The sequence below is a fragment of the Carcharhinus amblyrhynchos genome, chromosome 2 (assembly GCF_965287045.1).
Source record: "Carcharhinus amblyrhynchos chromosome 2, sCarAmb.v2.hapA, whole genome shotgun sequence".
In the NCBI taxonomy this organism is placed as follows: domain Eukaryota; kingdom Metazoa; phylum Chordata; class Chondrichthyes; order Carcharhiniformes; family Carcharhinidae; genus Carcharhinus; species Carcharhinus amblyrhynchos.
In genome coordinates this window covers 7,061,463-7,074,248 of record NC_137325.1, presented here as the reverse complement: position 1 = coordinate 7,074,248, position 12,786 = coordinate 7,061,463, and the positions used below count along the sequence as shown (strand labels likewise).

At 45.0% G+C, this 12,786-nt stretch overlaps 1 protein-coding gene across 1 annotated transcript in view; it reads right to left on the bottom strand.

The window, feature by feature from the left end:
• The window catches only part of nek11 (NIMA-related kinase 11), a 227,565-nt gene that overhangs the window by 102,600 nt on the left and 112,179 nt on the right, over positions 1-12,786 (bottom strand). Inside the window, exons 10-12 of the mRNA XM_080215135.1 lie at positions 12,119-12,238; positions 10,693-10,790; positions 443-455 (exon numbers count right to left, since the gene is read on the bottom strand). Coding sequence (XP_080071261.1) covers positions 443-455; positions 10,693-10,790; positions 12,119-12,238 — 231 coding nt within the window. The remainder of the gene's footprint in view (positions 1-442; positions 456-10,692; positions 10,791-12,118; positions 12,239-12,786) is intronic.

Sequence of the window (12,786 nt, the reverse complement as noted above, 5' to 3'; positions counted from 1 at the left end):
ACCATCTCTGAATAGATAAGGCAAATTAGCGCAAAGATAACCATCTAATTTTATCTCCTCTAAGCGCAGGTCCTCACTGAACACTCAGAAATGCTGCAAGCACTTTGCAATGACTGAATAAACATTAATTCTATTACAAGGGACTTTTCTTCCCAGTGATTTGATCAATCAATTCTATCTGTGGAAACCAGAGCCCAACTAACTTTATCCATTGAGTTTATTTAATAATCACAAATAGGCTTATATTAACACTGCAATGAAGTTACTGTGAAAATCCCCTAGTCGCCACATGCCAGCACCTGGATGGGTACATTGAGGAAGAATTTAGCATGGCCAATGTACCAAACCAGCACAGAAACTGCAGCACCCAGAGGAAACCCACACAGACACAGGGAGAACATGCAGACTCCACACAGACAGTGATCCAAGCTGGGAATTGAACCTGGGCTCTGGCCCTGTGAGGCAGCGGTGCTAACCTTTTAGCTAGGTTCAGTGCTCGCCAAGTAAGAAGATTATGGGTTCAAGTTCTACACCATAGAGTTGAGTCCATAATCTAGGCTGATGCTTCAGTGCAGTACCGAGGGAATGCAGTACTGTCAGAGGCGCTGACATTTTGCTTACAACCTTAAACTGAAAGAGAACTTTTCTGCCCTCTCAGGTATGACAATATTTTGATGAAGGGCTGGAGACGCTGAACCTGGAGTCCTGGCCAATATTTATCCCTCAATCAATATCACAAAAACAGATTGACTGACCATTATCTCATTACAGTTTGCGGGAGTTTGTTATGCTCAAATTGGCTGCTGTGTTTCCTACATTACAACAGTGACTACACCTCACGATGAACTTCATTGGCCGTACAGTGCTGTGAGACATCCTAAGGTTGTGAAAGGTGCTCTGCAAACACATCATTTAGTTGACAATTATAGCTTCACAGAGTAACCCAATCTAATTCTCTCAAACTGAAGGACTATTATTAGTAAGCAGATTCCACCAAAAATCTTTGAGATGGAAGACGATGGGTGGTATTTTCCAGCTGTTCACGCCGACGGGATTCTCCAGTCCCGCTGCAGTGAATGGAGATTTGGCTGGATGCTGAATTCTCTGTCCTCGCTTGCAGCAGCAGCGGGGTGTGTACAGCTGGTAAGATCACACCCAATATTCAAACACCAAAAGCAAAAACAGAGACAGTATGAGGTAGAAGTGAAGAATTCCAAAGGTATATTTTAGCAAGCTCAAAATGTTCGATATTGTGACAGTATCAAAGTATTCACTGGAACAGGAGTAAGCCATTCAGCCCCTCAATCCTGTTCCACTATTGAACAAAGCTGATCTGTATTTCGTCTCCATCAGTTACCATGTTCTTATTTATTCACTCACATATGGACTTGAAGTGGTAGCTCTGCTTCTCTCTCCACAGGCCTGCTGAGATTTTCCAGCAGTTTCTATTTTGCATTTCCAGCCCATGGGTCCACGGCAGCTCTTTACAGAACAATCCAATCTGCCCCATTTCCCTATTCTATCCCCGTGGTCCTGCCATTTTATTTCTCTCAAGTGCCAATCCAATTCCATTTTGAAACTATCGATCATCTTCACTTCCACCCCCCTCACGGGCTGCCAGTTCCAGGTTACCTCTCCCTCACACACACCCCCCGTATCTCTGGCCCAGATCGTAAATCTGTGTCCCCCCTGTCCTCGTACTAACTGTAGGAGGGAATGAATGAACTGAGCCTTCCAAGGCTGTGTAGAACTTCAATAAACACGGCTTTATTCAACATACATGAGGGAGAGCAGAACTTGTGTTTGTAACTACAGCTGGCTTCTGAGATACTCTACTGAGCATTGGCTCTTACAGATTTTTATACCCCTTTCTTTACATTACAAAGCATTATATTTGCATCGGGCTGTCATGTTGTCACTTTGAATTGGTTACAGTTTTGTTTTTGATTACATTTTACAGTTCCATTGTCTTGGGTGCTTCAGCTTTAATCACTTTCTGAACATCTCTCTATCTCTTTACAATATCAAAACGTTGTATTTGTCAAATTGATTTTGATAAGTTGTTAATTGTTCCATCTCCTGGATATTTGATTAAGTTTTCAGAGGCACAATGGTTCCTCTAGACCTTTTGGAGCCTTGATAATTCATATTAATTCTCATGTGGTTGTAACTTGGAGCAAAACCATCTGGGGTGTGACTGCTTTAGTACTGTCTGAGATATAGTTATTTGTATTTTGTCCTGTCTGCTTGTAGTGAGTGTGGATGTTACAGTGCTGGCTATTTAACTTTTGTACAACTGATTTATTTGATAGTAAATGCACAAGCTTTCGAGGTTTCCCTCTTCGTCAAGAGGTATACCTCGAAAGCTTGTGCGTTTACTATCAAATAAATCGGTTGGACTAAAACCTGGTGTTGTCAGACTTTTTACTGTGTTTACCCCAGTCCAACGCTGGCAGATCCACATCATATTTAACTTTTTCCATACATTTCTCTCCTGCTGCAGCCCACACTCTCTGGGTTTTGCCCTATCACACTAACCAATACAGAAATGATCAAGTTTGCAAATGATAATAATATAGGTGAAGATAAAATTGATGAACAGGGCTATTGTTCAAGGTGTGCCAGAACGAGGCAACTTTTTGTGAGCTGCCCTCTGCATACTTTGTAAGTCAATCTTTTATTCTCGTTCTATGCTTTGAAAACTGTACTCCAACTCTTTTGAACTCTCTAACAAAGCTCTGTAACACTACATTCTGCACCCTCTCCTTTCCGTCTCCCCTATGAACTCTATGTACAGTATGCTTTGTCTGTTTAGCATGCAAGAAACAATGCCAACAATGCTAACACTGTATGCCAATACATGTGACAACAATATATCAAATCAAATAATAAATCAAATCATTAGCATATGGATGGATTCAAATAAAATCAACAGTTGTGGCAGAGACAATTCCCTTGTGTACTGCAAATGCAAGAGCTGTGCATTCATGAAATGATGGGGGGGGCAACTAAAAAGGGAGACTTGGAGAAACCCTCTGGTTGTAAGTTGCCTCAGAACTTAACATGCTCATCATGTATGCAGCAGTAAGCGTAAAGCCCAAGTGCTTTGCTATATTTCCAAATCAATAGCAAATTATGGCAAGGCAGTCATGCTAAAACTGTACACTCATCTAGTCAGTAACAAGGATGCTGAAAGGGATCTGGGGACATTATTATAAATGGTATTTTAAGGCAGCAGGTCTCTGTGGGGAAGTGATCAGTGAAATGATTTGTGCCCCTGTGTTTTCCTGTGTTCTCAGGACTGATTGTATCGCCAGTTTTACACATGGGGGACCCAGACTGAGTGTAACATCCTGGTCAGGCAGAGAGAGGGAGTGCATGTAACTGAACTGGGCTACCATGGGTCCTCTGGGTCAAAAGAGTTTCTACCCAACAACACTCTTCATCAGTTTCACAGAGAGTTACCGGAAGAGATTGTCAGCTAAATGTTGCACCTCAATCCAAGGAACTCAGCGCATTTCTCCATCCTCCAAGGCACCACAGGTCATCAATGAAAAGGAAGACTAAGCAGGCTTAGAGTCCTGGAAAGCACTGATGCCTCACAGCACCAGGGACCCGGATTTGGTTCTGGCCTTGGGTCACTGTCGTTTTGAAGTTTGTGCATTCTTCCCACGTCTGTGTAGGTTTCCTCCGGGTGCTCTGGTTTCCTCCCACAGTCCAAAGATGTGAGGTTAGATTATCTGGCTATGCTAAATTGCCTGTTAGTGTACTGAGCAGTGTACGTTAGAGGGATTAGTGGGGTAAATATGTGGGGTTGTGGGGATAAGACCTTGGGTGGGATTGTGGTTGGTACAGACTTGATGGGCTGAATGGCCTCCTTCTGCCCTGTAGGGATTCTATGATTCAGTTTTGAGCCCATGTCAAACGTTGCTCTTTCACGCGTTGCACAGAGTGTGCCAGGCCCCAGGAACAGACAGACTGTCCCAGACTGGAACAGGACAATTCAGTGTCACGCTCACTTTGGAATAACAATCCTTGCCCTAGAATCTAACTGCACCACTATCTGCGCCATTTAGTTGTACACACTACCAGATGTCTTCACACATCCCACGTATAGGCATAACGGTCCAAGCATGAATGGTACACCGTAGCCCAGGGATCCATCAAATTCCAGGCCCTTAAATGGAGGCAGAACGAGTTTTAGAAACACTTAAGATAAAGTGAGATACGTAGGTCTCTCCAGTAGTCAGATGGGGATCAGGAGCCCACATCAATGCTTTGGAGAGGATGCAAAGAAGGTTGACCAGGATGATGCCTGGTCTGGAGGGTTTTAGGCATAAGGAGAGATCGGAGAAACTCGGATTGTTTTCACTGGAAAGATGAAGGCTGAGGGGACAGTAGAGGTTTATAAAATGATGAGAGGATTAGATACAGTGGAAAGTCAGGGGCTTTTTCCGAGGGTGGAAAGGTTGACTACAACAGGTTTAAGGTGAGAGGGGGTAAGTTTAGGGGACACGTGCGGGGAAGGTTTTTCACACAGTGTGTGGTGGGTACGTTGAACCCACTGTTGATGGCGTATCTTGATAGACACATGAATGGGAGGAGAGCAGAGGGACAGGAACCACATATGGGCGATGAATGGGTCCAAATAAGGATTAGGAATCGGTGCAGATTTGATGGGCTGAAGGGCTTGTCCCTGTGCTGTATTGTTCTTTATGTCAGGGCAAAATAGTCATCCCGTAGCGATTTTCCCCAAATTGTGCAATAAATGACTGGAAACCAAGTTCACCACTCGATTAAGGGTGATAGGCAGGCTGTTGAAGTTAGTGTCCCAGAAAGACCCATCGAGTCTGCAGTTCAGGTAAGAGAGAGAAAGGGGGCACCTCAAGGCAATACTGACACATGTCACCGCCCAGATAAACCTCGTATTAAGTCGGTCTTTCTCTACACCCTAGCTATGACTGTAACACTACATTCTGCACTCTCTCCTTTCCTTCTCTACGTATGGTATGCTTTGGCTGTATAGCGCACAGGAAACAATACTTTTCTGCACCGACAACAATCCCACCCTATCCCCATAACCCCACATATTTACCCCACTAATCCTTCTAACCTACACACCCCAGGACACTGAAGGGCAATCTAGCATGGCCAATCCACCTAGCCGCACCCCCCATGCATCTTTGGACTGCGGGAGGAAACAGGAGCACCCGGAGGAAACTCACGCGGACACGGGGAGAACGTGCAGACTCCGCACAGACAGTCATCCAAGCTGGGGATCGAAACCAGCTCCCTGGAGCTGTGAGGCAGCAATTTATAGATTGTCCTGATCTATAAACCAAGACAATAAGTTAAATCGAGCTAAACAAGAACTTTAATTATAATGAGGTTAATCTTGTTTAAAAATATTTTGAATGCAGATTACGCACCATGTTGATGGAAAAGCTACTGGAGGGAAAAAGGAGAACCCCATCACAGGCGGCCTCAGATGACGGACACGTTATATTCACAGCATTCAAAACAGGCGACAGCCGATGGAAGGAAAAGTCCTTCGATCCTCCGGTGTGTAGGTTAGAGGAATTAGCAGGGTAACTATGTGGGGTTACGGGGATAGGGCCTGGGTGGGATTGTTATTGGTGCAGACTCAAGGGCTGGAAACCCCTGTAGGGTTTCTATGATCTTTATGTATTAGTATACAGCGAAAAGTATTGTTTCCTGCGCGCTATACTAACCGCTGCGCCACCATGCCGCCCCACGTGTGACAATAATAAATCAAATCAAACAGGGAATATTCAGAAGTGCGTCAACCTAAACAAACCTAGGGCAAATACAAGGTGCAAAAAAAAGGAACATTTCATACTTCCGTGTCTGCCAAATCTGTGTGTGTGTGTGTGTGCGTGTGTGTGTGTGATTCCTGTCTGAGAATCAATTCTGACACGATGTTTAAGAAGAATCTGCAAGAGGTCAAGCAGTCTGTGTGAGATTGCTACGCACAAATTGACCGCCATGTTCACATTACCATCATCATTCTGCTTCAAATGTGCTTCATTGGCTGTAAAGTGCTTTGTGATGCCCTGCGGTCATGAATATATAAGCCTGCCTTTCTTTCTTTCTCTCCAGCGTTTCTCAAACCGCAGGTATATTTTCACCCAGTCCAGTGTGCTTCATAGAATGTCGCCAAACTCACTTATCATCCAGTCTGTCTGGGATAATGTGAACACGGTCTCCCTCTGTTATCGACAACAAACCACCTTCAAATGCTGGGATCACAGCAATCTGTTTTTGTGAAGGAGTTTGATAGAATCCAAACAAATAAAAGCAGAGTGATTCACTCTGAGCACCGCAGAAAAAACAGCAATAGGTTTTATTGAATTCTTCAGGAAATGGTTAATGGAACTCACTTTGCAGGATACATAATGTAATGATGCAGAACTTCCACTCCAGATTACTCAATACAAGGAAAGGTGGTGTTGAAGTGGTTGCTGAGCTAGCAATGCAGGGCCCCAATTCTGGAGACAGTGATCCAGGTCCCTCCAGAACTGCTGGTAGAATTTAAATTCAATTAATAAAATCACAGTGCCCCCGATCACTTCCACAGTAATGAAATGGAAACCATAGAATCCCAGCAGTGCAGAAGGGGGCCATTCAGCCCATCAAGTCTGCACCGACCACAATCCCACCCTAGCCCTATTCCCATAACCTCACATGTTTGCCCTGTTAATCCCCCTAACATTAGGGCTAATTTAGCACTGCCAATCAACCTAATCGGCACACCTTTGGAGTGTGGGAGGAAACCGGAGCACCCAGAGGAAACCCACATTGGTATGGGGAGAAGATGCAAACTCCTCATAGACAGTGACCCAAGGCCAGATTGAACCTGAGTCCCTGGCTCTGTGAGCAGCAGTGCTAACCACTGTGCCACCGTGCCGCCCTGGCCAACAGCTTCAAGTTTCTAGGTGTCCAGATCACTAACAACCTGTCCTGGTCCCTCCATGCTGATGCTGTGGTTAAGAAAGCCCCACCAACGCCTCTACTTCCTTCAGAAGACTAAGGAAATTTGGCATGTTCGCTACAACTCCCACCAATTTTTACAGATACACCATTGAAAGCATCCTTTCTGGATATATCACAGCTTGGTATGGCTCCTGCTCTGTCCAAGACCACAAAGAACATAAGAAATAGGAGCAGGAGTAGGCCATCTAGCCCTTCGAGCCTGCCCCGCCATTCAATAAGATCATGGCTGATCTGTTGCGGCTCAGTCCCACCTTCCCGCCCTCTCCCCATAACCCTTAATCCCCTCTCTTATCAAAAACCCATCAACCCGCGTCTTAAAAATATTTAGCGAGGCAGCCTCCACCACTTCAACGGGCAGAGAATTCCAGAGATTCACCACCCTTTGAGTGAAGAAGTTCTTCCTCAACTCCGTTCTAAACCGCCCCCCCTTTATCTTGAGGCTGTGCCCCCTAGTCCTACTGTCTTTTTTGAGCGGGAAGAGTCTCTCCACCTCTATCTTATCCATCCCATTCATCATCTTATACGTCTCAATGAGAGCTCCCCTCATTCTTCTAAACTCTAACAAGTACGAGCCTCTTATTATTCAGCCTCTCCTCATAGCTCAACCCCCTCAACTCCGGTATCAGCCTAGTAAACCTCCTCTGCACTCCCTCCAAGGCCAAAATATCCTTGCGCAGGTGCGGCGCCCAAAACTGCACACAGTACTCCAGCTGCGGCCTCACCAATGCCCTATACAGCTGCAGCAAGACCTCCCTACTTTTATATTCAATCCCCCTCGCTATGAAGGCCAGCATCCCATTTGCCTTCCTGACCACCTGCTGCACCTGCAGGCTGGGTTTTTGCGACTCATGCACAAGGACCCCGAGGTCCCTCTGCACCGTCGCCTGCTGCAGTTTTCCGCCCCGTAAGTAATAGTCCTTCCTACCATTATTCCTACCAAAGTGGACCACCTCACACTTGCCAACATTAAATTCCATTTGCCATTTCCTGGCCCATTCGCCCAGCCTATCTAGATCCTTCTGCAGACTCTCCACACCCTCCGCACAATTTGCGGAGAAACTACAAAAGGTAGAAGAAACTACAAAAGGTTGTGAACGCAGCACAGTGCGTCACACAAACCAGCCTCCCATTCACTGAGTCTGTCTACACTTCCCACTGCCTCAGCAAAGCAGCCAGCATAATTAAGGACCCCACACATTCCAGACATTCTCTCTTCTATCTCCTTCCATTGGGAAAAAGATATAAAAGTCTGAGGTCACGTACCAACTGACTCAAGAACAGCTTGTCAGACTTTTGAATGGACCTATCTTATATTAAGCTGATACTTCTCTACACCCTAGCTATGACTGTAAAGCTATTTTCTGAACCCTTTCCTTTCCCCTCTCCTATGTACTCTATGAATGGTATGTTTTATCCATATAGCACTCAAGAAACAATATTTTTCACTGTATCCCAATACGTGCGACAATAGTAAATCAAATCAAAATTGAAAGCTAGTCCCAGTAATGTGACCATGAAGCTATCATTGATTGCATGCAAAAACCCAACTGGTTCATCCTTTAGGGAAGGGAATCTGCCATTCTTACCTGGCTTGGTCTACTCGTGAATCCAGATCAATAGCAAAATGCTTGGCTCTTAGGTGTGTTATGAAATGGCTGAGCAAGCTACTCAGTACCAAACTGCTCCAGATAACACAAAAAGCAATAGAACCAGATGATGCACCGAGCTTTGGTCTGAGCACCAGAAAGACAATGACACACCCAGCCCTGGCAACCCTACAAAGTCCCTCTCCCTAGAGTCTGGGGACCTGTGTCAAAATTGGGAGAACTGTCTCACAGACCAGTCAAGCAACAACGTAAAGGAAAGAAAACGTGATTAGTTCATTTGAAAAGTACTACAGTCGCTGCAATCTCCTTCTTGCACTGAAATTTTGATGATCACAGAATTTAATTGTATATTGTTGGTTGCAATGTTCTCATATCTCTATTTAAACACCTCGGGGTGGATTTTGGCTTAGATATGGAAATGGAACAGAGCAGGACTGACACCTGCCAACGTGCAGGATCATTTTGGGGTCAACCCTACCCCTTGTGACTAGAGCAAAGAACAATGAACAGCACAGCACAGGAACAGCCCGTTCAGCCCAGTCATGTGTGCTGTTCACATTGTCCTATCTAGAACAACCACCTGTATCCCTATCCTGTTCTGTCCCCCTCCTGTGTCTATCTAAGTAAGTCTTAAATGTCATTAACATATCTGTCTCAACCAGCTCACTTGGCAGTGCATTCCAGGCCCCCACAATTCTCTGTCCCGTACATCAATCCTGAACTTTTCCCCCTTTTTGTTGAACTTGTGCCCCCTTGTGATTGTCATTTCTGCCCAGGGAAAAAGCTTCCAACTGTCCACCTTGTCATGCCCCTCATAATTTTATAAACTTCTTTCAGGTCACCCCTCAGCCTCCGCCTTTCCAGGGATTCACTCTCTCCTCACAGCTAATACCCTCCTTACCAGGCAACATCCTGGTAAACCTTTTCTGTACTCCCTCCAAAGCCCCACATCCTTGTGGTAGTGCAGCCACCAGAATTGGACACAGTATTCCAAGTGTGGCTGAACCAATGTTTTATATAACTGTAACATAACTTGCCAACTTTTATACTCGATGCCCCAGCCAATGAAGCAAGCATGCCATATGCTTTCTTCACCACCTTTTCCACCTGTGCTGCCACTTTTAAGGATCTGTGGATCTGTACTCCCAGATCTCTCTGTGTATCTATGCTCCTGACAGTTTTGCCATTTGTTTTATAGCTCCCACCTGAATTGGATCTACCAAAAAGCATGATCTCGCATTTGTCTGGATTAACTTCCATTGGCCATTTTTCCACTCAATTTTCCAGCCTATCTATATTCTGTTGAATTCTCTGACAATCGTCATCACTATCTACAACTCCAGCAATCTCAGTATCATCAGCAAACTTGCTAATCAGACTAGTTATGTTTTTTTCCAAGTTATTTTTATATATTACATACAACAGTGTTCCCAGCGCTGATCCCTGCGGAACACCATTAGTTACAGACCTCCATTCAGACCAACAACCTTTCACCGCTATCCTCTGTCTTCTACGGCCAAGCCAGTTCTGAACCCATCTAGCTAGTTCACCCTTGATCCCGTATGATTTAACCTTTCGTTCCAACCTACCATGAGGGACCACAGGCCACCCTGTGACCAAATCTTGCCTTCACAACAATGGTCCAGCAACTGTGGTTATTTTCCTTTCTCTGTGGAGCTTTGCTGAGAGACCACCTCAAGATGGAGGTGGCTCCCGAGATGGAGGATCCTCTCAAGGTACCCCTCGAGATGAAGGTACCTTCTCTCTCCATTACCTGAAATGTAAGGCTGCAGGGTTCAGTGTTCCTTCAGTGTTGGACAGCCTCCTATCGGTCCTCTATCCATGAGAACCTGCCGTTTGTCCACTAATTAGTCAGGAGCAGTGACCAACAATAATTTTCCCAGTTGACCAAATGTCGGGTTGGGGCCTGCATTTAATCCGGAGATCAATGTCACCATCCACAATGGACATTCCTGTCCATTGTAAGGAAGTGGGTGAGTAGTGTACGAGGTTACACTAATTTCCTCTCCTTGTACAGCATACCTTTAATAATTGAGAACCTCAGAGGGACTTACATGCAGGACATCAACACTAACTTGCTGAAAGTGCCGAAACCTCAGTCTCTCCATGCGTTGTTGATTCTCCTGATATTTCTCCTCAGCGAGTTGCCTGTTGGAAGGAGATGGAGAAAGTCAGTTTATGTCATTGCTCAATGTAATTGGTGGAAAACAACATGATCTGCGTAATTAACTGGCACTAGGTTGTCCAAAACTCTGCTGCCAGCGTCCTCCCTGGCACTAGATCTCATTCACCCATCGCCCTCGCTGGCACTAGATCTCATTCACCTGTCGCCCTCGCTGATACCAGGTCTCATTCACCCATCACCCTCACTGGCACCAGGTCTCATTCACCTATCGCTCTTGCTGACTTCCGGTGACTCCAGGTTAAGCAACACAGTGGTTAGCACTGCCGCTAACTTTACATGCCTCAATGTTAGCAAAATGAAGGAAATCGTCATCGACTTCAAGAAACGTAAAGGAGAACATGCCCCTGTCTACATCAATGGCGACAAAGTAGAAAGGGTTGAGAGCTTTCAGTTTTTAGGTGTCCAGATCAATAACAACCTATCCTGGTACCGCGTCCCCCCCAATGCCGACACTATAGTTAAGAAAGCCCACCAGCTGCCTCTATTTTCTCAGTAGACTAAGGAAATTTGACATGTCAGCTACAAGTCTTACCAACTTTTACAGATGTACCATAGAAAGGATTCTTTCTGATTGTATCGCAGCTTGGTATGGGCTCCTCTTCTGCCCAAGACCACAAGAAACCACAAAAGGTCATGAATGTAGCCTAATCCATCACACAACCAGCCTCCCTTCTATTGACTCTGTCTACGCTTCCCACTGCCTTGGCAAAGCAGCCAGCATAATTAAAGACTCTACGCACCCCGGACATTCTCTCTTCCACCTTCTTCCAACGGGAAAAAGATACAAAAGTCTGAGATCACGTAACAACCAACCCAAGAACAGTTTCTTCCTGCTGCTGTCAGACTTTTGAATGGAATTACCTTGTGTTAAGTTGATCTTTCTCTACACCCTAGCTATGACTGTAACACTACATTCTGCACCCTCTCATTTCCTTCTCTATGAACAGTATGCAGTATAGTGTGCAAGAAACAATATTTTTCGCTGTATGCTATGTGACAATAATAAATCAAATCAAAGTCAATTATTAATGGAAAAAGGGTGACATAAAAAGTGTCCAATTTTGTTCCATCGCCGTCCTGTGAAGATCCTTGGGATGATCTATTGTATTAAGTTGAGTCACTGTATTAATACAAATTGCTATGAATATAAATTAGCACAGATACAAAATGCATCAATTAAAATAGCAAGGTACTGAAATGACTGTACTCTACAACAATAAATGGACACAGGAGCAGGAGGAGGCCATTTAGCCACTCAAGCCAGTTCTGAAAGATAGAATCATGCACATACTTTAGTTTCTTGGCTTTTTCATCTGCGCTCTGCAGTTTCCGAAGCCTCATCCTCTCTCGTGGCGTCATCTTCTGTACCTCAGACTGCTCGCGTAGTGTCTGCAGGTGAATCTTTTTCTGCCTTTGAGAAGAAAACACAGAATTGTAAAGCAGTAAGCGCACGGTGGCACAGCAGTTAACACTGCTGCCTCACCGCGCCAGGGACCCGGGTTCGATTCCTGGCTTGGGTAACTGTCTGTGTGGAGTTTGCACATTCTCCCCATGTGTGCACGGGTTTTCTCCAGGTGCTCCAGTTTCCTCCCACAGCCCGAAAGACGTGTGCTGGTTAGGTGCATTGGCCATGCTGAATTCTCCTTGGGTATACCCGAACAGGTGCCAGAGTGTGGCAACTAGGGGATTTTCACATTGCAGTGTTAATGTAAGCCAGTTAATAAATGTAAAAACTTTAAACAAATCTCCTTGTGCCCTTGCTCTGTGTTAACAGCTGCGTAAATGGGGAAACAAACGCAAACTCAACCGTTCTGCAGCAATTTCAGACACGCCAAGGGTAAGAGGATTGTGAATAAACTCAGGAAAGACGAAACAATCAATTCCCAACTTTTCTTTCTCTTTAACTCTTCTTGGTGATAGCGTGTGTCTGAGGGTATGTAACAAATCTGGTGTTCTGGT